Source organism: Chenopodium album, chromosome 13 (genome assembly GCF_948465745.1).
Source record: "Chenopodium album chromosome 13, dcCheAlbu1.1, whole genome shotgun sequence".
Lineage (NCBI taxonomy): Eukaryota > Viridiplantae > Streptophyta > Magnoliopsida > Caryophyllales > Amaranthaceae > Chenopodium > Chenopodium album.
The window spans coordinates 18,273,136-18,299,522 of record NC_137846.1 but is presented as its reverse complement, the minus strand read 5'-3'; the positions used below and the strand labels follow the sequence as shown (position 1 = coordinate 18,299,522).

Genomic DNA, 26,387 nt, shown 5'->3' with positions numbered 1-26,387 from the left:
ATGTACAATGGATTTTTTTTTAACCTCCCTCATGTACAATGGATAATGAGGGAGGTTAAAGAAAGAAGAGAGAGGGGAAGAATCTGGATGTTTGAGAAGTTAAATGTATCAGTAAAAAAAACAAAATAATGTGGTGAAAAATCATTGACAAGAGTTATTAAGCGTGGAAATTTAGGAAACAATCCAAATAGAATGAAGGGATATAATGGGTATTTAAATAAGACAATGAGGGCGTAATAGGAAATAAATAAAGGCTAAAAAAGGAAAACATTCAATATAGGTAAATTTTTTTGAAACGCCTTAAATAGCATATGGGACTAACATTATGAAACGGAGGGAGTACAATATTTAAAAATGCATAAGCATAACTAAAGATATTAACAATTGAAATTGGAAAACGTGAAAAACATAAATGTTGCAAGTAAAACCTTATGACCATTATTTATATGGATCTTGCTAACGAACGCCTCCGGGTCATTGGATAAGCATTTAAAATCTTACCTAAAGTGGTATTAATTAAGGAAAACATGATAAAATCACGCGTCGATCGGTGTAATTAATGTTAATTTTAATTTAATCTTTTTACTTTTAACTAGATTATCCAACGCTCCCAGAGCGTTCGTTAGTATTTGCCTATTTATATTGATACTAATGAATAAAGACAACATAAATACTTTAGACTCATAATTCAATAACCATAATAATTATAACCATCGTAATTCTTCAAACATCATATGAATATATGATAAAAGCTATGACTATATTTTCAAGTACAATTAAAAAAAAAAAAAAAAAAAAAATCAATCTAGAAATTATATAGTTCCCCTGTTATTCTGTAAATGCATCACTTTCTAAAAAAGGAACTTTCAATATAGATAAATCACTTTCCTTTTTAATTAATAAACTATCTCTATCACTCTCCTATCACATGGCTCTATATTTTTCTTTCTCTTTATCTCTCTCATCTCCAAAAATTGCCTAGGAGTCCGCAATTATTTAAGTGATGCAACTAAAAAGAAATGGAGGAAGTAGATAAAATGACATCAACAATGCACAACATCACACCTGTAATAGACAAACCTAAAGAAGGGCAATACAAGTAGTCATGGTCTTTGAAATTAGTTTATATATAGAGAGAGAGTGAAAGGACAAGGTAGGCAGATTTTTGAGAGAACACTTAGGAGAGTTGTGACCTCAAGTCACTATTAGGAGAGTAGTAGTCTTAAGCTACCTCGTAGATTTGCTACCTAAAGTTGCTAGTTTGTAAAAAGCTCAAACCTTTTAATCAAATAATCAATCTTTTTCTCTCAATTTTCCTGTTATTTTCATGAGTAAATTAGCAGTAATCTCAGTGTATTACATGTAATAATTTCAGTCGGTTACACTGTCGCTTCTACAGTTCTACTACATACCGTAATTTTTTTTTTTTCTAAGGATACAAGTTTCCACTGTTTTAATGAGGTAATTGCAGCCCTGTTTTTCTTTTTCACTTTTAAAACATTCACATACAAAAGACACAAATAAATGAGAAATAGCCAAATGGAGATTACCCTACTGCAACATACAAAATTCAAATCCATCACCTACAGTGCAAAAGAAATTCATTACTAATCACCTAAAGTTTAGCTGGAGTAACTATGCACCTCCTAAGTCCTACTATGGAGGGCAGTGAGAAACAAGACAACAGGTTTATAACTGCAAACAATGCTGCTTATTGAAAACAGATTTTAATAAGAAGAATCAGTTTAATTAAGTAGGGCTCTTCTGTTACAAATTCTCAGTTTTTGGTTCAACAGTTCAATTTAGGATAGCAAGGTACTACAAAAGATTCTAGAGCCATTTCTATTGCACATCCAACTATCCAAGAAAAATTTATAGGTGTACTTTAGATGATGAAGATGCATTTGGCTGAGATTCAAGGGGGTTATTTACATAGAGGACTGGAAATAGTAGCAGCACAATCCATCAACAGAAAAAAGATAATCCGTTCAAAAACCGTTATTTTCTTCTTTTCGACTATAAACGGAGGTTAAAGAGGGAAATTTTCTGATAATATTTGATGGAATAGGTGTAATATTTGAGCTAGTTCACAGAAAATTTATACTCCCTATATAAAATATCTTCCTTATGTTACAGGTTGGTACTCTTTACCCGTTATGTTCACAGCAGCTATTATTGTAGATAGACCAGAACAATGGAATTTAATACAGAGATAACAGCACATGTAATCATGTAGAGCATTACATACCTTACGAAACACCAAGATGTCCCCCAAAGGGATCGATAATGTCATCTTCAGAGCCATGTCAAGGGCATCAGCAAGAGCTCTATCGCCATAAAGTTCAAATACACCAAAATTGACATAGTTTCCACCAAGAGCTACAGTGAAAAAAGAATTAACAGCATTAATCAAGACGTGAACATGCCCACAGAATTTTCACATGCAGGAAGAACCTATTAGAAAAGTTATATCATTCAGAATAAAATAAACAAGTAGTTCAGTTGTTAATACCCTCGTTTTCTTTTCTAGATTAAAATCACTGTTTACTGATATTCATAGAGTGCCACAAATTTTAATTTGACAATCGCTACCAATGCAGAGTGCCACAATTTTCCTTAAATATTCTTTTTACAGAAATTAGGGAAGATAATGCTACCTCTGTCTTACAATGATTATCTTATTTGGTATTCAGCAATTACTTCCCCTGTTGCACAGATGTTGCAACAAATATCATTTTAGAAGGTTTCACAAATATCGGAACATTTCCCTATTTGCACATGTTGTCTCTCTTTCTCTCTCCTCATCACATGGATCTCTATCTTTATTCCTCTCAATCTCTCTCCTCTTCTTAAAATTCGTGCCCCTTCCCCATGTTGCAATATTAGGGGAACAGGGAAAGTATTAGCTAAAAATGTATCAATATAAACAATAGTGAATTACAATTGTATATGCATTGTGTAATTAAAAAGACAATCAAAAGATACACTATCAAAAGAAAGGAGCTCATTCTTAGGGATGAAGGGTCTAATACTCTAATTAATTAAAATAACATGACATAGGGTCTGTTCTAATTTACTGAACTGAACTGAGCTGAACTAAACTTATCTTATTGGAGCTCAACTGAACTAAATTGAATATTTTTTTGAGAAAAGGAAATTAAGAACTGAACTGAACTTATTGGAGCTGAGTTGAGTTGAACTGAAAATAAGCTGAAGAGAACAGGCCCATAGTCCACATTTAATCAATTTAGATAAATAGCTCACTAAGTGTGAGAGGGACAATCAACAAGCACATCTAGAATACATGTCACCGGTCCAAAACAATCACAAATTCTTCAAAGAATATAATTGAACAGAGCCACATACACTTTTTTTCTTATGGAAAAACCACAAAAACTTAAAAGGGAGATAACAGGGAATAAAAAAAAAAAAAGGCATATACATTATAAAAGAGTCACATAGTTACGATGTAGAATCACACACACACAACTGACAGAATAGTAAGAGGTTATGAATGTCAAATGATAATGTTAAATATCACTCAATGGGGAGGAATTGTGATGACCTTGTGTTACAAAGAAATTTCCATGTGAAATAATAAACATTTGATACTAAGAGTTGTATATGGAGTTAAAGACACTCGATGCTGCAGTTTAGGGCAGATATATGAAAATTTTATAGATGATAAATGCCTCCAACACCTAGACATACATCCATGTACCAAATCGTGTAAGACATCTACATAACTAGGAATTGAAAGTATGTTGAGAGAGTTACTGTTTCCTAAAGGGTTGATGGGCTCACAACAAGTGGAAACAATGCATGCATGGTTGATTTTATCAGCATGCTTTCTGTGGTGAATGGCCATCAGTTGAACCTATTCTTAGGGTATCAGATGTTTGAGCCCCTTTTTTTCTGTACCCTCTGATCGCCATCTTTTGTATTAACTTTTTGCAGAGGATGCAGGATGCGTCGGGAGGTTTAAGTATTGAGACATGGTGTCTGTTTCTCATTAGCAATTCAGAGGCAACACTATGTCTCAAAAAAACTTCAGAAGGTGAATAGTTTTCACTACCCTTAGATCTTTATGGTGATATTGCTAAGGTCATTCTGCAGCCTTCTTCTCCAAGAGTGTTCGTTCCAAAGTGGGTGAGCGTCCTGAGAGACCCTGATTTTCTGCTTACCTACGTCTGGGTGCCATTCAGGAATCGGCGACAATAATCTAGGGATCATGTGAGAGAGTTTTTGAGAGTGGTAGCATTGGGAAGGCTTTATCCTATTCAATTCCAGTGCTATTTCTCACTTTACAAGTGAGAGACCATCTTGTACAATTAAACTGTGCATAGGCCTAAAGTAAAACTCTAGCATGAAAAAAATCTCTAGGGAAGAATTTATTGCAGTTCTGGAATTTATGTCTACCTCCCATTTTATATCAAGTGATCAGAGCAGCAATGATACTCTCAAGGCTTTAGGGTACTCAGACTTCCAGATCCCGTGCATGGACTTACAGTTATAGTCCATACAAATGCATGTCACATGGATCCATGGCAAATATGTGCTAGCTTAGTTAAAAGTGGCATTAGGAAGAAGATTGATTTCCTAAAGTGTACTAAGAAAAGGTTTTTTATTTTCTTTTTGGGAATTCACAATTAAGATGAAATCCTCTGAATATTGAACGAGCTTACTAAAAGGTTGGTTAAAGGCATGCCCTTTCTAGATTGTAGATGTTCGAGGATATGGTTCGCCAGGTTGGGATTTATCTATCTTTTTCACTCCTTAATTCCTTATATAAGCGCTTTTTGCAAAATTTTGAATGAGTATAGCCAAAGCCCAAAGGCATTAATAGATTAAGTGATAAGACAAATTGCGAATATGACAACCCAGCATGGAGACTGGGCATATTCTTTTATGTGTTTTGTGCCTGAAAAGACATTGAAATAGGGATTTATTAGTTTATGCATAAGCACTTTTATAAGCTCCCTTTGTCAGAAAACAACCTTATAAAACTTATTTTGGCAAGTTCAGACCTTAAACAAATTTTTTTTGTCAAAGAAGACCTTAGCCTCCGACATTGACTCCCTCTTTTCCAGTGTTGACTAGAGCAAGCTTGGCATGTGATCTTATTTCTTTCCTAATTACACCCCTTTTTCCTCCAAATTCCCCCACAAAAGACCCATGCTCTTTCACTTCCTCCATTACAATCTTCCTTTGGCTCAAATTTGAAGGCTCAATTACCCCAAAAGCTATTAAATTATGCAATTCAAATCTTGAACAAATCAATTAATCATTTTTCGACCAAGATAATGTGTTTTTCCTTCTTTAGATTTCTGAATTTTTATGAAATTGGGTTGTTGAAAAATAGGTTTTTCTCCCTAAATTTTTTCAATTGATGTAATCGAAGAACAATGAGGACGCAGATCATAAGGAAGGGGGAGTTCAGTTCAGGAGTCTTGAGATATTGAGGATGGAAAGGGTTGGAGCATTTGATAAGATGGGGCGGGATATAAAATTTGGGTATCAAAGGGGAGTGATTATGAAGGTGGGGGTTTGAGGACTTTGAGGGATCTAAAGTAGAGGAAGAGTTACTTAGAACACAATGAGGAAGAACAGGATCGGAGGTGGAAATGAAGATGGTAACGAGGAGCTTGGTGGGGTGGAGGGAAAAGAAAATGGAAGCAAAGGAATGGAGAATTGGTGAGTGCTATGAATTTTTTCTGAATTGAGATGAAGAAATTGGATATAATGAGAAAAAATCAAAGATTGACAATTGAAATGGAGAATAAGGAGATATTCTTGTTTATTACTTTTGGTGTAATGGTGATGGCGGTGGATTGGTGATAGTGGTGGTGATTTGGGTTAAGATTGGTAAAAAGAGGTCTAATTAGGAAAAAACAAGGTCAAGTGCCAACCATGTCCATTCAGCGCCGGAAAAGAAAGAGTTAACGTTAAAAAGTATGCTTAGGTCGTCTTTGACCCAAAAAAAAAAATGTTTAAGGGCTGAACTAGCCAACAATATTTTACAAGTTTGTTTCCAACAAACGCGAGCTTTTACAAGGTTGTTTCTGACAATTTTTCCTTAAATATTCTATGCATTAGAAAAATCCACCTTTCTTTGACTTAGGTTATCGGAGTCCTAGAGACATGTAGGATCTATTAGGCTTCTTAGTCATGTCTGCGATTTCTAGTGTCATCTCTTGTAAAACCTAAAAGTCAAGTAACCATGTTTCACAATCCCATGGGTCTTGTGTCTGACTTCGGAAAAGATATATTTTCGGGATATAACATAATCACTAATTATACCCTCTTTAAGTAATTTTCCCATATTTTAAAACTTTTTTTTATTATCCACATTAGCTTTTAGTTTATTGGTCAACTTACAATATAACCACTATCCCAATTCATGCAAAGAGTTGACCTATAGGAATAACTAAAAAAATAAATCATATACTATAATAGTATCAAGTCAAGGAATAGGAGGATACGAATAAAATACCACACACTTTCTTATCTCATGCACGTAAATTTCAACAATAATGCTAAAACGCGGATTACTGATGCCCTCACCTCTTGACAGTATAGTTAAGCAAATCCATATGCCCTTGTACTTGAATGAATAGATTTCAGATGCATTAGGAAGAGATAATATCCTTGAGCCATATGCTACTATTAATTTGCTTACTTCCCGGAAAAGTAGTATTCCATTAGCAGAAGAAGAGTCAAAAGTCAAACGCTGGGCCTTGTTCAGTACAAATTCAGCCATGAATTTTAATAATGGGGTTGTAACCTGTAAAAAGTAATCATGATTTTAACTTTAATGAGACTAACTCATCTAGATAAAATCCTAAAAACAAAATTAGATTAATAAACAAAAAATTTGAAGAATACTCTTTAAGCAACAAGACTATTATGTATTAAGAAAACAGGAGTTTCCGATGTTCAGCCTTTCTTGTTGAGAAAACACAGAGAATTTGACAACAAACACATGCGTGGTTGCAAGGAAATCACAAAGATTAGCCCAACACTCAGTCACCACTAAAAGCATTCTTAAAGAAGAATGTAAGCCTTGCAGTGATCTAAAAAGTCACTAGAAAAAGGAGAAGATGATCTTTATTACCCAACAACGCAGCTCTGCAAGTCAATTTACTGTTGGGAGGATAAACAAATTAAAAAAGGTTAAACATTTTATAAAGATTCAATATGACTCTCATCAAAACATTATCGATGAGGCATCAAAATATATGATCCAGATCAGCATCACAGTTACCCAAAAGAAATGGCCTAGCTAAAAATTTATTTCTAAGTTAACAAGGCAAAACACAAAAGCAAAGAGTAATGCAGATCCATTCACAGTAGAAAATTCCAGATTATAGTCATTATACATTAGAACATAGAGCCCTTATTTTACATTACCATAATTTATATACTAGATACCTCAATGGACTATGAGAATATCATACCTCAGGAGTGTCAGCCCAATGTGAAATGCCTCTCAAGAGGAGTGGCATCCTTGAAGGATACAACCAATCGAACAAGAGCCCATAAGTTCTTCGACTAAAGTTAACAAAGAAAAATTCATCATAAAAATCGAGCTCAGAACTAGGATCGCAAATAAGCAATAATCTGTTAGAAAAAGATACCTGTTGGTGGCCATTGCAATTCCCCTGAGATCTCTCATCAGTCCAATTAATGAGTACTTAACATTATCACTTCGAAACATTGTATCGGGAGTTGACTCCAACGAAACAAAAACCTACAAAATACAAGTCATATCACATTACCAGAACTAAATCCTAAATTGCTCCAGGCTAAAGAGCCACTTTACAAAGACACAAAACACGTACAAACCCCATTTTTACAGTTGGTATAGTCTTCACAATCATATCTTGATTAAAATACGTAGCAAACTGTGTGCTTTTCTCCAGATATTGATTGGTAAAGCAATACAAACGGAAGCCTTAATCCCAAAGATGGGTCAGCTAAAAGCAACAGTTTGGACTCTAAAAAAGCAATACAACACAAATATTTTTCATGTTCCTATGCGTAACGATTTAACAACGATTTTTGGTGTATTAACAAAGATTAAAAAGCTTGATTTGGACAACATTAGTGCAATGACATTCAGTTATGTTATCATATCTTTGACTGCCGTTCCTTACATATTATAGTTTCCCGTAATATGTTGCCATAATGTATAAGATTTCTCCCAGTTAGTCTACGTATTTTTTTTCCCTCTCACAATTCATAAGACATACACATACCACCATTGTTTCACAATACCATTCTAACTTCTTTAGATGTAGAAACACACATTTGACGGTTAATTTTTGTATGCATATTAATTAGTAAAATTATATAGAACAGTTACACTTCGAAAATATACATTGTATTATACTTTGAAAATATCCATTTAAACCTATACAACAATATTTTATATTTCCAAGGTAAAAAGAAATATTTTAAATTGACATCACCCAGTGTACAATGATATACTCCGTCAGTCTTCAAATCATTGTCCTTTAAGGCTTGGGCACGCATATTAAGAATATATGCTACAGTGTAGGTTTTTTGGTTGATAGTGGAAAATTGCTAGGGGTAGCAAAAATTCTAGGTACTCAGAATTGGATAAGTTAGGAATTAATGGATTAGGAACCAGAAGGTTCGTAACCAAAACTGGACAGGTAATCAAAATAAGGAACTGGTTACAACAGGTTTTCATTCCCATTCTTAGTTTTTTGGAACCGGAACCGGTTAACTACCCAGTTACCCGACACATATTAATATATATGTATTGAAAAAACCAAAACGTGTTGAATGTATATAGTTAGTAAATGATTAAACTTAAAAAAAATAGCTTTTTTTGGGATGGTAAGGAGAAGAGCCCTAGTGGTCGAAACCTCTCATAGGCACTTTGATCCCACAACCTCTTCGTTGTGAGATGTAAACTTTCCAACTAACCAAACTCTGCTTGGTAAATTAAATAAATTTTTTTTAAATAAAAAAAACAAACAAACTTAACGCATATAACAAATTTACGTATCAAAAGCTTAAAAATGAAATAGACAAAAAAAGAAATATTATAATTTGTATTGTTTTTCAACAAATATACTCCCTCCGTGTTTTAATAAGTGTTATAGTTTGACTTTTTTCACTATTCACATAATAGGTTTGACTTGATTATACATTGTTGGATTCGTTATAACGTATACTTTCATAATATCAATTTTCCTATGATTTTATTAACATATGATTAGATAAATTAACGGTCAAAGTCGTGTTTCGGCATGCTTGTTTGGTCAAACTGTAATACTTATTAAAACACGGAGGGAGTATATATAACCAGGTATCCAAAACCAAAACCAATACCCAGTGGTTCCAAAGCCAACTCCAAATTTTTAGCAACCGGTTATACCGATTCCAAATTTTAGGACTCGATCGCAACCAACTCCGGGTCCGGTTATTTAAACCGGGTACCTTATTTGCTCACCCAAAAAAATAATGAATAATGGAGAAAGATATAGCAAAGGACCCACATCACACATATTGTAAGAAGAAAGAAAGTGAGGTAGTTATGGTAGAGCCCAAATCACATAAAATTGGGTGAGGAGAATTTTCCATATAAAGTAACAAAAAAAATTATTTGTGGACAAAGGGAGTAATTACTATGAGCATCACCACCCATTTTTTTTTTTTTTAACCTCGTCACATGAGATTTACTAGGGAGAAAAAAAAGATCATTTCATGGCACCAAACCAATACATAAAATCATCTCATGGGTTGATATATTCCATTGGATGGTACTTGGTACATATCATGCCTCCATTTTTGCAAGAATCAACTACTATTAAATTTTAGTTCGGATTTAATAAGTTATTTTCTCCAAAATGATATTGATAAAAATATAAAGAAAAAGCAATCAAGAGTCATATTTTTGTAGAGTTTTAACAAAGCACCACTACTGGCATATTTTCAATAGAAAAAGAATAAGAAAAATTTGTTGTAGAAGAGAGGAGGATAAGTAATTTTGAAATTGTTCATGAACAGAATAAAGTTTGATGTAAAAATATAATGTCATGACATAGATGATGTGAATGAGAGAGAGAAAGAGAGGAATGATAGTGAAAGTGAAATGATCAAAGACTTTAAAAATAGGCATTATAGTCAAATTGCATAACCCCATCATTGTGGATATCAGCTACCCTAGTAAGTGTATTCTTGGAAGTTATGCCTAAGACCTAGATTCGAACCTCGCCTACATCATAACCCTTTTCGTACACCAAAAGCATAGCCGTTGTCATTGATGTAGTTACAAATCCAAAGTTTGTCAACAAGGAGTGATAGAGGAATCAATCAACAGCTTTTATGTAATGTAACAGGTAGAAGTATGCTCATTTGTTCAAGAAAAATAAATAGATGAATCAATTAAGAGCCAACGAGATGTTAAGCTAAATATTTACTAATGCAAAACTTGAATATTAATTTCCCATACAACCTCCGGATTTTCAATTTTACTCACTTTTCATTTTGACACTATACATACAATACCGTTTTGGTCGTCTTTTCTATGATTTATATTACAGGAAAAAAAAAAAAAAAAAAAAAAAAAAAAAGATCTTGTAAGATTCATATCGATATGTACTTTTATAAAAATCATACTACCTCCATTTTGTTTTCGTAGACACTATTCTATTATCACGCTTGTCAATGCACAATTTTAACGATCAATATCTCTAATTATAAACATTGTAAAATTATAAAAAGTGGATATTAATAAAATATACATTAGGACAATACAAACAAGATCCCACATGACTATGCTTTATCATGGCTATAGATCATGAAAGTTAGTCAAAATATAGTTTGTGAATAATGCAAAAGTTAAATGGTGTCAAGGACTGTCAACTAAACAAAACGGAGGAAGTAATAAATTTTTATAATTTTACTTGTAAAAAGTTAAAAGACATGGATTTTGTTATTTTAAATTTGTAAGTTTGCAAGTGGAAAAAGTCAAATAGAGTAAACTACCAGAAAGAAACGAGTGAAGCAGACTACAGAACCTTGTCAACTTTCTCTATACCATCACAAATTTCCTGGACTTCGTCCTTAACATTACTTTACGTAACTGCGCCAGGGCCAATATAGAAGAATGATCATATTCAGCATCCTTAGACAGAAGGGCTGGATAAAAAATGTCATATATACTCAGGAAGATCAGGCTCTATTGACTTTAAAATAAACTGCTTAACTAAAACTATTCTTATGTCCACTTCTTTTATCACTTTTCTCACCAAATATAGAGGAATACCTTTAGAAGAGGCTCCATTGAGGACTTGAATTTTACAGGGCTATCCTCCATAAAGATTAGCCAACCAATTATATAATAAAAAGTTGTTCTGCTACGAGAGCACCTATGCTCTTCCAGAAATGGAAAGTGATCCCTCTGAAATTAAAATGTCAAAAATAGAGTCAAAACCACTATAGAGCTTAAGTTCCTCAGCTAACAAAATAGGGAAATGACAGATTCAAATAAATTAGACAAACAGTACCGTGTGGTTTGCGACAATGAACTTGACTGTGTCCAGCCTCAGAAGAAACTTTCCAGTCATATAACTGCAAACAACCAAAGGCTACCTCAGTTTACTTATTCTAGTTTTTTCTTATACAATAAGCTGTAAAGCAATCTAGGTTAACATAATTACTTACCCAGAAGCCAGCTCCAAGAACAGACTCAATGTATGATCAATAACTTGTTCACTCTACATACAAGAAGAAAAGCAGAGGTTAGACGAATATATAAATCTACTGAGAATAAATAAGCAATCAAGACCCACCTCTGTATAACATTTTAAATTTGTTGCAATCTTGCTCACAATGACGTTTAGTAAAACTAAATGATCATTAAGCCCTAGAAGCTCCGATAATCGAGCATATAACTGCTGCACCCAAAGATAAGAGTCTCAAGCACGACTTTAGAAATAAAATATTGTGTGGTAATCATATTATATGATATTGTTACCTTGGACGAATGCATGGCCTGGTCACCAATATAACACTTTCGGAAATTCTGGAAAAACATGAGTATTGCACGATCTAACCTCTGCTTGCTAATTTCAGAATATCTCTTCAACATGCAAAAAATTAAAGGTTATTTTACATTGAAAAGTAAGATAAATTAATAGGAAAAGAACCAAAATTAGTCACACAAGGACTCAAAAATTCTCTCAACTTTTACATGCAGTTAATGTACATAAAAGTATGGAAGAAATAATAACCTTCCCACTCGCATTCAAAAAAGAAGTACCAATAAAAAAATCTAACAAAATGGACCAAGTTTCCAACAAAAAATTCTGTATCCTGCTAAAAATCAGGTTGAAAACTTAAACCCTGCAAAGGCGGTGTTGGAAATCTAAATCTACTCCAGCTATTAAATCCCCGTTGTTAACAAGGTAGCAAGACTACACAGAAACCTAAGTTCCTTTTCATCAGCTTGCAGACATAATGAATATTCAATTGTTTTACACTGTCTCAGAAAGTACTACTGTGCTACACTAGGGAGGGCAAAAGGCTTTGGGAGCCTTATTTAGGTTTAAAAAACTAACATGCAACTAGATAGTGGGCTAATAGTTTATCTAAAATACAAGATGTGAGAAGAGAAAAATAATAAAGAGGGTAGGAGTGGGGATTTTGAGTGAAGAGAAATAATTAGAATTGTAGTAGAGGGGAGTAGGGAACCAAGGGAGGAGAGATAATTAAAAGTAGTATAAAGTTTCCAAATTGGAGAAGTGTAGCACTTAGAAGATAAAACAACATGAGTACAAAATATTAAGTCACAATGCTAAGGATGTAGTAAAGTTAAAATCCAAAATACTGAACCACCTGCACCCGTGACACTTGTGCGGCTGAAAAACAGGATGGGACAATGGGAGGCCGAAAATATGGAACATTAAAATTTGGTTCGAATCCTGCCACTTAAAAGATGGAAGGGAGCAGGAAAAGGGGGAAAATTGGTCATTACTTTTTAACCGTCAGTATCTTGCCAAGAAGTTGGTGGGCGCATCATGAATTAGGTTGGGGTGGCTGGTGACTGCCTTTTCTTTTTTTTTTTACGTCCGTACTGGAGTTATAACATTTGAATTTCTCTTATATTCTACGTTCCAAAAACGGATTCTATCAAACAAAATTCATTCTCTATGATCATCTTTATTTCAGGTATTCGGGGGATTCTACTTAATAGACGAAACATCCTAGTACACGGCTGAGGAAAAAATCAGTGAAAAAAAAAAAGATTAAAAATTAAAAATTAACAAAAATAAATAAAAATAATATTCTTAAGTTTTTTTTTTTTTTTTTTTTGAGGAAAAGTAAAGCTAGTTACTCATTAATGTGATATGTAACACAGTTTGTGACAGAATAAACGGCTTCAACTTTCACAGCTTTTACCTGAATATTAAATTTCAAACATGCAATCTGCAGACTTTTCAGAACCAGTTCTTTAAAAATGGTATAGAAAAAAAAAAAAGTTTCAAACAAACAAAGTCACAGTAACAGTAGACCAAGAATCATCTCTCATTGAAGAAGAGTCAAACACTATACATCTGTTATCAAGATAACCCCTTACAGAAAATGAAGCATAACAAAAAGGAAAAACTTAAAAAAAAAAAGACTCAACCAGAATCCATGAGCAAATAAAATAAAATAAAGCTACTTCCTATGAGCTGCCAACTTTCTACGATACCAAAGTATCACAGCAGGTGCTGCTTAATTAAACACAACCCCCCACCCGCTCCCTTCAACAAATGGAAATTCTTGAAATCCTTTGGGATGGTTCAACCTAAAGAGCCAGTTTTTGTTGACATAAGCCAGGCCCAGAAATAAGAGGATGATGGGGTCCAGAAGGCTGTTAGAAAGTGTAAGGTGGCAATATGCAAGTAAAAGCAGAACAGAACAAAAAAGGAAAAAGAGGGTAGTAGCGATTTATTGATTGTGTACTGTTTTTCTTGGGAGAGTGTGAACCGCTTGAAAGCTCATTGTTATAATAATCATTAATTTTGCAGCCTAAATATTATTCAAATCATCTTTTTACTTGATTTCAATGTTTATTTGTGATTAAGCTCATTTAGACTATCTTGCATTAGAGTTTATCTCACCTTTCCCAAACAGTAGTGTAGTACTACATCAATATCAGCCACTTGGGAGGATCTAGCCTTGCGGAGTGGTCATTACTGATTCACAAGGGATCCCACATTCCCACGTGTCCCATAATATTTGCACCAGATCAGAAGTTACCGATGCTTCCAGCTACTAGTATCTAACCATCTAGAGTGCACCAACCCACATTCCACAGTGGCCTCAAAGGACACTATATCATAACAAATTGGGGTGCCTGCAATCTTTGCTAAAAGCACTATAATAAAGATTGCTGTGATACCTTACTGAGTGATCCACTGTCTGCAATCTTCACTAACTGCAGAACACGTGCCGAAAGTTCAGCATCAATTACCTCTTGTGACTCTGTACTGCAATAAAGTAAGATGATAACAGTTATTTTCCACCCAAAAAAAAAAACACATGGATATTTTTAGAAGAATTCAGGCATAAACTGTCTGTTATACCTACTGCCTGTACATTGCTTGATTTTGAGAATAGCAGCAATAATATGAACAATCCATGCAAGTTTGGCTTCGATTACAGATAGCTCTTTGATATCACTGGTAGGCATTTGAGCTCTTTCCTGTAACATAATACTAGTAAATAACTTTTAAAACACTGCCAACATGAATAACTCAGAAGTCTCATTCACAAATCAATTCAGAGTACCGTATAACTCTGCAGAATAGGCTCTATGACATTAATTATATATAGGCTGCTGCGCTCATACTGCAAAATAACGTTAATAAACAAAATCAGTGCCAAAACAAGAAATAACAGTGATTTTAGTAGTTTATTGCTATACACCTATACATGTATCCATGGAACAACTACCAATTAAGATACAAATATTTCAAACAATAATTCATACTCTCAGAAGAAAATCAACGGAAAGGAAAAGGACCAACCTGGAATCTGCAAAGATAAGGAAAACAATCAAGCTGGTCCTGAAGAAGTTCAACATTGTCGAGGGGATTCTCAGAGAAGTCATCAGGAAGCACAGCCTAAAAAGCAAAATTAGAAAGGACAATTGAACTTTCATATCAGAATTAGAAAGTGAAACTAAAGAACACTAGCAAAAGTTTCATTTTGAGACAAAACCTGCACAGAGTCGAATCTGGAGGTGATAAAACCCTCAGTGATCTTTGGCACGAACTCATCAAGCAAACTTGGCGCATCACCCTTTAAATATGGTACAGAAGTTACCAACCTCGACCACAGCCCCAGAAGATAGTATACGCTGCTGCTGGCCCACTTATACACCATTCACAAGGTAAACAATAAGGGTCATGGCAACTTGTGAAGAATCAGCGGTAAAAGAAATTTATCAATGAATTAACTGGGAGACAATACTTTCCAATACAAAGACAGGATAGGAGTAAAAATATATCATCAAGATCTCCGATAAAAAGAAGACAGCTCTTTCAACTACAGGGATTACCAGATTAGATAAAGTGAGGACAGCACACCCTTCAATTGAAGAAAAGTTCATTAAAGCAAGAGCTTTTTAATCCAAAATAAGTGCTGCTTTATAATACTATGAGACAATACAAACTTTAAAATCTCCACCCAATATGAAGTTCCACATTAGTATATTTGGATGACTAAACGACCAACATAAAAACTATAATCCTTTTTTGCTTTTCTTCTCCCTCCAGTACATCAGCCCTCTTCTCTCCATGTCACAAGACTCACAACATTTTCCCTCTTACAATTTTTCCTCTTTCCATCCACTTAAAACCCCATGCCAATAGTCCCTCTAATACAAATTAAGTGTTTGAGATTCAACCACATAGATCAGACTAAGTAAGGATCTTAAAGGAATCCACGAAACTAACCTGCCAGGATTGTAACGATTTTGATGTGAACTCAGCCACAAGATGTATCCAATCACTGTAACCTTCCAAATTAACAAGTTCTGACAACTGTAATACAGACATAGAATTACCGAGTTGGAAGTAAGAAAAACATACTGTGTTATTAATCATGTGACAGCAGACCACAAAAATGCAAAAGAAGGAAATGGAAAGCCAGCAGCATTCCTTTAGAAACAAACATAGAATCATCTCGTCCACCTTTGTTCATCAGAAAAACATAATTATGGTGATCATGAGATTCATGACAATAATGCTGGTAAAGAACAAGTGCCCACTGCCAAAATTCACCATACTAACAAGTCAAGAAACGGCTATAAATTCCACAAATAGACTCCAAATGATCTATCCAGTTGATTTACAGAAACCACTTTCCAATGATTCTACAGCTACATGTTTAGGAAGAAGAGACCTTAAAGGCAGTGGATCACTCTTAGGTCTCAGCCTCCCTGTGACCATCTCCACTTAGAAGATAATACTCATGCCGTTAGGATTTTCAATATTCAGGTAAGAGCACTGGAGCTATAATCATCCTAGACTAGAGCATCGTGCAAGGAATCAATATTAGGGGAAGGGTATGTTAGTCATAGCCTATTAGTAGTAGCTTGGGGAATAAGTTAGAGTTTGTTATGAGAGTTTTTCTATAAATAGGCCTCATTAGGAGGAATAAGGACATGTTGAATATTGTTGAAGTTATGCTATAGGGAGAGAGTGAGCCTCTCGAAAGCTCATATTAGGAGAGAATCCACCTCTCGAAAGTGGAATTATCATCCAATTTAGTGTAATTCTCATCTAATCAATATAATCATCATCTTCCTTCTGTTTTTCTGCCGTTTATACTGCTGGAAACCATGCAAATGCCTAGCACATCGCCATCAACAAGACAAGATTCTGATCAAAAGGATGCTCTTCCGAACAACATTTTTTTTTTTTTTATGATTAACTATTAAAGAATCAGAATACATTTAACTTTTCTTTCTACATAAATTTCCCATGGCTTCACATGCCCGATTTGATTTAGCGAATCACTCAAGAAGCAGAATTTTGGCTTCTAAGTTTTCGACAAGGTTTTTAATTTCTATCCGCTTCTAATTTTTATTCTTCATAATATAGCAATATAAATTAACATGTATCTGTAACAAAAAATCCATTTAGTGAGGAACAACTGAGTAAATGAGTGGGTAAAATCAGTCACTAACTCCATGCAGAATGGCTTCAATGCATCACATACAAATGGAAAGATATATATGCATTATTTTTACCTGATAATTCACTCTAAAACGACCAAGAAGACGACAAAACTCATGGTAGTTATCATGTTGCGCAAGACCTGTAAAAAATTTCACAGGAAATGAAAAAATGAAATATAAAAAACAATGCAAATAACAGCCAAGCCTTCAAAAGTCCTAAAATTAAAGTAAAAGCTAAGACTTAGAAAGAGCATAAAACCCAAGTGATAAAATGATGAACCTATGTTATGAGTAAGACAATATAGATTTAAGATCCATTATTGGGAAACTCTACAAGGTCATCTTGTGCTTTGCAAAATTTTATAATGTGGGATTTTTTTCCCCATGGTGACATTGAGTTTTTGCTTAACAACATTCTGTGACCTTGTATAGCATAGTCTGTTAAAATTCCATTGACTAATCAACTTTTTTTCTATATCATCCCTTTATCTCCATGACCAACGACCACCGTCCTTCATGACTATCGACCACCCCCTTCCTCCATGACCATCGACCACTGCCCCCTTCCGCCATGACAAGTTACCACCACCCCTTTCTTGCATGAACACTGACCACACTGCCCAACCTCCATAACTCCCACCCAGCCCACCCTCCCTAGAAAAACTGGCAATCAGTACCCAAAACAGGCACTCCCTCCACCCCTTCAGATTTACTATTCTGGTTGTACAAACGTCTACTAAAGTCATACTGAATAAGAGAAAAGCCTCAAAGGCCACTGGCAATAGATAGAACGGATGTAATAAAACAGCCCAGTTCCATTAGCAAGTATTAACAATAAATTAAGCAAAGTAAAAACAAAGCTGATTTACTAAAATAGTAATATATACCACAGATAGCAGAAAAACTAATTTTCTTTCTTCATGATATTATCATCTTCAATGCATAAAATAATAAAGCTCAAGACACTAAGGCGATAGGGATCCAACTACACCTAAGTGCTCCTAGGGTGCACCTCATAGAAGTGAGGAACGCTTAAGAAAATTACAGATGGGCTTAAAAAAACTATAATATACTCAATATATGCATTAAAGAATTTCCAACAGCTTCAGTAACATAACTATTCTCAAAGTCATAATAAATGAGCAATCTTCATTTTTCTTGCCCATAGGAAGCTCCATACACATGCCATAATAAGAGCAACACCAAAAGCACTTTTAACATTTTACTAATTAATTTTTTTTTTTTTTCTTTAGACAAAATTCAGTGTCTTCAGGTTGTAAAAACTTTTCCATATACTACATAATAAACATTGAATGAGCAAATAGTACCTTGTCCACTTTGTAATATTTCTTTAGTTCCTGTCATTAGATGGGCCAAATATTTGGAACGTACACTATCAGAGAAAACAGAGCGCCTTACTGAAGCCAAACGTACTAAGCATTCGAGAGCCTGAGAACATAAGAAAAAATAGTTAGGAACAGGTCAACAAATTAAGACTTAAGAGAAACCTATGACTTATAATAATCAAACAGCATAGAGAGAAGGGAGAAAACTATGTAAAATGTAGATAGAAATATAAAAATGTCTTATTATTCATCATCAAATAAAGTGATATATATGTACAAAGATAACTACCAAAATGATAATGAACAACACAAATTTACAGCACTCCACCTTGGATGTTCATTATCTAAAACAATACAATATCTACTAATGCGCATGAAATGCTAATTTTCAGTAATTAAGAAAAGACAATTTCCAATTTTCAATATGACCATTGGTATGGAGTCCCTTTATATACTAATTGCAATACCATTATGCTTTGGTGACCAACAGAGGCGTCACAGCATAATCTCTATGTAGCTGTGCTCTCATTGAAGTACATCATCAGTTCAAAATGACCATAGTCAACTAGAGAGTCAAAAACATCCAATGAGCCACTGTAATATATAACAATAACTACTGAAGCCTCAGGGTGATGTTACAAAGCGTAGCAGTACGTGAAAAATTAGAAAAGCAATAATGCTATGTTACTAGGACTTTCATACTCATGTTGGACATAGATACTTATCTATGTGTTAAACTCAGCTAAATTATATAAAATTAAAAAATAAATTTGAACCCAATTTAATGGTCTAAAATGAGGTTTCACTAATACCCATGTCACAGTGTCACAAGAATTTAACACAGGTACATGAGGATTTAAGGTGATAGAGGTTAAATGAAGAGTTAGAGTAACATAGGTTAAAAGATACGGAGCCAAACAGTTCAACAACCAACTTTCTATAGAAAAGTTCAACAGCAAAATAAAAATTGAAACGATAAATGTATCATAAACCTCCTTTGAAATTGGGGGCTGTGTGATAGCGTAGTAGTCAAAAAATATTTTTAGTGTTGAAGGATCTTCAAGAATAGGTTTCCAAGAAGATGGAACCTGCAATGAGACCAAGAGTCTATAATTATCATTCAAAGTAATAAAAAAAAATGACGGCCATTGTCTTTGTTCAAGCATCAAACCAGTATTATAACAAGATTTTTAACAAAAGGGACTTCTGACCTGGACAGCGCCAAACTCTTCAGAGCTCTCATCAACAGTTGTGCCAACAAAGTCAAAAGATAAACATTTCAGCGCAAGTGAAAGTGCCAGCTCTTGCAACTTGCTTGTCGCTACATGAAGTTTTATTAGAAATCATTGTGGTTAGAGAAAATTATGAAATCAGCAATAATAACAATGAGTTGTATTAATATTGAAGATGAAATTTCTACAATGAGAGGAATATTTGAAAAGGAAAACAAGAAAATTAAGAAATATGACTAGATGATAAGACATATTACAATCACTAGCAAGTTGCTGCAACGATGTTAGGGAAATTTGGAAAATTTGAAAAAGTGATTGATCCCTGAAGGAGCATGCTACCCTCCGATGATGAGTTGCTGGTAACCCTGAATTAGGCTACAAATCAAAAGCAATGAACATCAATGTAATCAGGTAAAAGTTAGCCAAAAAACTAAAGTAAAATAAAAAGACTGATTTAATGCAAAATGTAATGAGCATACAATTAGCAACAATTGATTTTATATATTGCACATAGAAGACACATTTCATGACAATTAGAATTATTAACCATGCTTTCAAGATTCAAGTATAATCCCCAACTGCTCAAAAAAAATCCACTAACAAGGGCAAGTAATATGCACAAGTCACATAAATCTTATGTAGCTTTAGGATAATCTTAACGAACTTCATTGCTTCAGATAAACAGTGGGAAAATTTTTTAAATTGGCTAAAGTATACACCATCACCACCACAAAGATATAGATTCCACCTATAGGTAGGGACTAGGAATGTCCAAATGTAACAGCCTTAACCTAGGCAATGCAATACTTTCTATGGAAACCCATAGAAAACATTTTTTTAATACAACCAAAGATATTTAAATATGTGTGAAATTCAATGTCGGTCCAACCGTCTAGGGCAATGGAGGGCTGCGGGATACAACCAAACTTGGTCACATTCAGAAGGATGAGAACATACCGAACAAAGCAGAGTACATAGAGTGCCATTTCAGTATTAAAACTTAGAGAGAGTCAAACAAGGTTGTAGAAACATTAGATGGTTAGGAGTTGCTTATAAGACCACAACTGAGTGAGTTAATTATTTTAGGTTGATTTTACAAATTGATGAAGACATTGAACAAGATTTAAATTACATGATTACGTCTGTGTGGCTCAAATGGAGATTTGATACATTGTGCAACAATTGTGTACCTTAAAGGTTTAAGAATACTTTACAAGATTCTATCATACCAACGTTTTAAAATATTAGAATGTCGGGCATTTACGAATTATCATACAATAAATTTGAGAATGGTAAAGATGTGTCGACACATAAAAATAATATAGTTTGAAAAGGAATGGTAAAAATAGTCAATAGATAAAAATAGTCAATTTTAAGAATTCTAAAGAATGTACCAATGCGAACAACAAACCTGATTTATCTCAGAAACAAGCTGGTTTAATATCTTCAGCCCAATAGCATAGTGATGCGGTGTTGCCTGATATGTTTACAAAAAGGAGAATAAGGATTCATTCACAAAAATAACATGCTAAAATTTTAATCAACTTCTTCAAATAAGAGGTTATAAGAATTTGCAAGTTCTGTGGCATCTCCATTCTCCAATCAAAGTATAATGCTCAAAGATCAATTTAAAGGTACTATTAGTTAGATAATATAACAATGATGATAGTTTGCTCCATCAACAGCAAAACTACTACTCCTAAAAAGGTTGGACTGGCCATAAATAGACACTACTGCAGTATATCACCAACAGATCAGACATAACAAAAGAACATTGGGAAACCACATTTGAAGTTCAAAATATATCTTTAGTGTGTTGCTCCTGTTGAGCTTCAATCCAACTAAATTTGTCCATGCACAACATATAATGAGTTGCCAAATAAAGTATTTTGCAAGTGTATTTTGTTTGAGTGTTTCAGAGCTTTCAGTCATTAACCTTGCTACAATGTTTACCAAAACAATTATTAAAACAGAAGTCACAAGTCAAATTTAAAGTTATTTGCTAAATAGAATATTGTCAAATCTTCTATAGAGGCTCAGCTATATCCGTATGTACCTAAGAAATTGACAAATTTACTGTGATAGGTTACCTTACTCAAGGAGAACTATAAAACAAATATATTGATAATAATAATGATAAAAATAATAAAAATAAAAATTCTCAAAATCATGCAGTTATGTCTTTTAATTTATAAAGGGTGTTGCTTTGCACAAATTCAGAGATACTTACTCTGTCAATAAATAAGTTTGTATGAGCACAAAAAGATACAGCCTGCTTATGGACCTCTTTTATCAATAAATTGACAGCAAAATCAAAGATTGGAAATTTGTTGATTACAGAATTGTAGCTCACTAAAATAGCGACTACTAATACTTGTATGAACCCCATCAACGACAAGGTAAAGAAGTCATGAACTCAGGTTGTACATGTACATAGTTAAACCTATAACTAGTTGAGCAGCTACAGTGCTATTTACGGTCTCTCAACAGGAAAAATAAATAACTAATAGAAAGAAAGCAACAAGGTATTGTAGAAGAGAAGTTCAAAACCTAAAAATCAAAATATGAAGTAAAAGAAAAAATGAAGATGAATAAACTTATGGCCAGTCTAAATAAAAAAATTACAAAGTATAATTTAATGACACATCACAGCAACAATTTTCTACTACTTGTATGTGACAATGGATAGCAATCTGTTTGTCATCTCTTCTTCTGAAGTTCTGAAGACCATTTCTTTTCCTTTTCTTTTTTGTTTTTTGTTTTTTTAAACAGGAAAGACCATTTCCTTGAAGCTGCTATGTTAGTGTGAAAACTATAGTTTATGTGAAGTGCTTGCTAACTGGAACAAGCTTTAGAGACGACTTAAAGGAAGCATCAAGACTTATCTATTTAACACCTGCTCTTGAGTACTGTGTCAACCTTACAAATGAAATGAATGAGGATATTTACAACAATAAGCACCTGGCTAAGAAAGTTCATGGACTCTTTAACCACGTCCCTGAATCTATCATCATCAAACCAACCAAACTTTGTGAGCCGGCACAGTAGTTGAATGAGAGACTGTATCACGAAGTGCTGTAACTCCGGCCCTCTTGTAGCCAAATAGTTTATCAAGTAATTCCCTTGCACACAAATAAAAAAATAAACAAAGAGATCAGACAAGAACAAAAAGGTGAACTCAAAGCTGAGATTAGTCTTATGCCAGTATTAGCAAGAATTGCAACTGTCCCTGTAGTATGGATCACCCAGCTTTACGAGGCATTTATATTATAAATCAATGAATCATTTCTACAACCAATAATATAGATCAATGAACCATTTTTAGAAAATTCGGTACCACTCCTTCACCAAATGTATCACTAACAATAACACACACAAGGACTGCAGATAAAAGTATGGAAACCTACTTTTCAGTTAGTGGAATTGATTTTATTAACCCCAAGCCAAAGCATAGATAACCTCAACTCCGCTCACAATACTTTCACAGCTTAACTGTCATAAATCTTACCATTGCAATTTTGTTACCATTTGACCTTTAATTAGGAAATGGGAAAACAAGAATCATAATTGCATCACATATAAATGTTTGTTGTAGACCATTTCTCAATACTGAAAAGTTGTGCATCAGTGAGGCTTTCAGATTTGTTTAATCAATGCTACTATTATATCCAACTGAGCACTTCATTGTGCATTAACTAGAAATTTGATGCAGATCATGGTGGGGTAAATGTACTTTCTATTTTTTCATAACAGACAAATATAGAATATGTAGAATAACGGACTTTCACGATTCAAATTTAAACTAAGTTGCTATTTTGCCGCTATCTTGCACACACAAACTAAATTTCAATTCAATTAATTCAACATTGTTACTCATAGGAAGCTACAGCCAACGTGCAATACAAATTCTAGAAAATTCTAAGAAAACAAAAGATAATTATTTTTCAAGCTAAATCTATGACAGAATAAAAAAAAAAAACAATAACTAAGTACGAACTCAAACAATTAGCCAAAATAGGATCTAATTTGCACGACATCATCATTGTATTTTCCAAATACGCATCCAACTCCCCTTCTTAAAAAAAACTTCGCCCTCAACAAATACCCACATATGAATTATGACAATATTGTGGAGTTGTACCACCAAAGTATTAAATGAAACATCATCATCTTCATCTATAGTTTCCCATGAATCAAGGAGTAAAATTATCTTGTGCAAACAATTAACGCATTGCGTCAAAAGTTTGACATTGACTGGGAATTCGTTACTTGATAGCAGTGGAAATTGTACAACAAAAATTCTAACATTTTTTAATGCAACACAAAACAAGTCGTTGAAAAATTCCAGGTAAAAATCCAGATATAGTCAAAACGACCCAACTGCGCAAAACTGATGCAAAACCGGATATCTTATGAGTTCTCTAAAGTTAAGTCGAACAATGGATCAATTTGAGAAATAATCTCCCTATATAACATTTGATGCAGATCATGGTGAGGTAAAAAGGATATAATTTAAGAAGTTTGCAGCTATATCAGCGTACACAAACTAAACTAAGAAGCTGCAAAGAAGTGCCTTCTCACTCAAACTTCAAATTCAATTAACTTAACATCATTCCTCATAAATCACTACAACATAAGGCCTTTTATAAATGCAATATAAATTCCACAAAGTTTCATATGTAGCTAGCTAGCCACACCGTGTGGCTGGGTTACTTGGTTAGGGGTTACTGGTGAGTCAAGGGTTACTTGGTTAGGGGTTACTAGTCGGTCAAGGGTTACTAGTCAGTGTTTTGGTGTGTGGCAACCAGCCACACTGAAAACGCACTGAATAAATTCTAGCATATTTTAAGATAACAAAAGATAACTAGTTTTTAAAACCAAAACTATAACAAAGAAAACAATCATAACTCATTATTATCTTTAACAATTACCCAAAAGATAAAAATTAGCAAACTTGGACCTAATTTGCACAACATCATCATTGTATTTTCTAGATACACATCAAAATTGTTACTAAAGCTGTCCGTATATAGTTATCACCTTGTTAATCTATGTTACATGGACTCGAGTACCTATGTCCAACACGGGCATTCGACTCTGCTATTTTGGTAAAAATTCCATGATTTTGAATTAAAAGTGAAGTATCCAAGTTTCATACCTATATCCATCTAAAGTCCTACATAAGTACTTAAAGTGAAATGAAAAGTTTGGATAACATAGGTCCTAATGCCTCATAAACAAGGGTATGGCACAATCATACTAAAAAGAACCTCTATTAAAAATTAAACCATCTCAACACTATCATAGCACAATCTAAATCATGGTTCGAGTAAAATTGGTATTCTAGATAAATTAATCGCAAACTATATTCTTATCAACCAAATGTGACTAATAACACACACATAGCTAAATTTTAAGGGTGATTGGGAATATAAAAAAGAATGGCATTCTATAAAAATAATCACAACCATATATATCATATATATTGCAAGAAATGTGACACATTATATCGAACATCCTAAAATGGCATATGTGACTAATATTTACGGATAAAGGGATATTAAAAACAAAGGCCATAGACAGCTGCACATACTGATATCAAGGCGAAGCTGCAATGACAGTGAATGATCTGTAACTTGCTTCAACAAGCTCGAACTCGCAAGCATCAATGCATACGGTGTCAATGCATTGTCTAGGATGTACTGGCATTGCGGAATATACTCGGAATTCATCGAAAAACATTTCAAAGTATTCTCAGCATGAGCTCTTTCCGCTGAGTCTTGTGAATTATATAGCCTCTCACATAATGCCTCCAATTGTTGCAAACTTTCCATGATTTTGCACTCAAATCCAACTCCTATCACAAACAATTAACACCAACTTAATCTCCAAACATTCAAAATCATAACTTTAATCAAATTAAATCAAACTTCATCATGAAAATACCCTAATTACTCCTCATTTACTTACTATGCTACAATTAAATCCACAAAATATAGCCTAAAATTTCAAAAAAAAAAAAAAAATAATAATAAATAAAATAAATCATCGGAAAGCGTGAAGATCGATCGATTACCTTGCTACAAACAGAGATTAGAATTCAAAGTTGAGATCAACGAGTCAAATCGATTGATTGAGTGAATCAGTTTATCTGTGTTTTAGGGATGAAATGAGAAAGAAAGGAAAATTTACGTAAAGAGATTGCTGACATTGTTAAAAATGAAAGGGAAAGGTAAAAAGATTGAAGTAGCAGAATCCAAATTTGTGCATCGCTTATAGTTATAGCGTATAGGGTACGGTTTTAATTTAGAACTGTTTTTGTCCGATTTTCTTTCAATGTTTTCTATTTTCTATTTTCATTTTTGGAGTAACATTTCAATTTTGTTTCTCTCTTGTATCAAGCAAACTTTTTTTTTTTTTAAGGAATAATAAGGCTTTGTTTGGTTCAAAGGAAGCAAAAAGAAAAGGAGAGAATTGAAAGGAAAAGAAAAGAAGAAAAAAGAAGGTGTTTTTATTTTTCAATATTTGGTTAGTGAAAGGAATTGAAAGAAAAGATTTAAAATTTACTTCATATATAATTTTTAATTTTCTCTTTCCAGT

The 26,387-nt window shown here is 33.7% G+C and overlaps 1 protein-coding gene across 2 annotated transcripts in view; it reads right to left on the bottom strand.

The window, feature by feature from the left end:
* The window catches only part of LOC145574673 (uncharacterized), a 38,692-nt gene extending 12,527 nt beyond the window's left edge, over nt 1–26,165 (bottom strand). The window contains exons 1-24 of one of the 2 annotated variants that reach the window (XM_081632514.1): nt 25,864–26,165; nt 25,381–25,644; nt 22,749–22,909; nt 21,199–21,264; nt 20,045–20,162; nt 19,767–19,876; nt 19,548–19,643; nt 18,538–18,658; nt 17,282–17,349; nt 15,984–16,070; nt 15,247–15,399; nt 15,054–15,149; nt 14,815–14,874; nt 14,610–14,728; nt 14,426–14,513; nt 12,014–12,118; nt 11,829–11,933; nt 11,701–11,753; nt 11,544–11,607; nt 11,303–11,437; nt 7,638–7,750; nt 7,458–7,551; nt 6,565–6,784; nt 2,249–2,379 (exon numbers count right to left, since the gene is read on the bottom strand). In XM_081632514.1, the coding sequence (XP_081488640.1) occupies nt 2,249–2,379; nt 6,565–6,784; nt 7,458–7,551; nt 7,638–7,750; nt 11,303–11,437; nt 11,544–11,607; nt 11,701–11,753; nt 11,829–11,933; nt 12,014–12,118; nt 14,426–14,513; nt 14,610–14,728; nt 14,815–14,874; nt 15,054–15,149; nt 15,247–15,399; nt 15,984–16,070; nt 17,282–17,349; nt 18,538–18,658; nt 19,548–19,643; nt 19,767–19,876; nt 20,045–20,162; nt 21,199–21,264; nt 22,749–22,909; nt 25,381–25,621 (2,604 nt within the window). In that variant the 5' untranslated portion in view covers nt 25,622–25,644; nt 25,864–26,165. The remainder of the gene's footprint in view (nt 1–2,248; nt 2,380–6,564; nt 6,785–7,457; nt 7,552–7,637; nt 7,751–11,302; nt 11,438–11,543; nt 11,608–11,700; nt 11,754–11,828; nt 11,934–12,013; nt 12,119–14,425; nt 14,514–14,609; nt 14,729–14,814; nt 14,875–15,053; nt 15,150–15,246; nt 15,400–15,983; nt 16,071–17,281; nt 17,350–18,537; nt 18,659–19,547; nt 19,644–19,766; nt 19,877–20,044; nt 20,163–21,198; nt 21,265–22,748; nt 22,910–25,380; nt 25,645–25,863) is intronic. The other variant, XM_081632515.1, reaches the window with a different exon arrangement.
* Between the last annotated feature and the right edge of the window lie 222 nt (nt 26,166–26,387).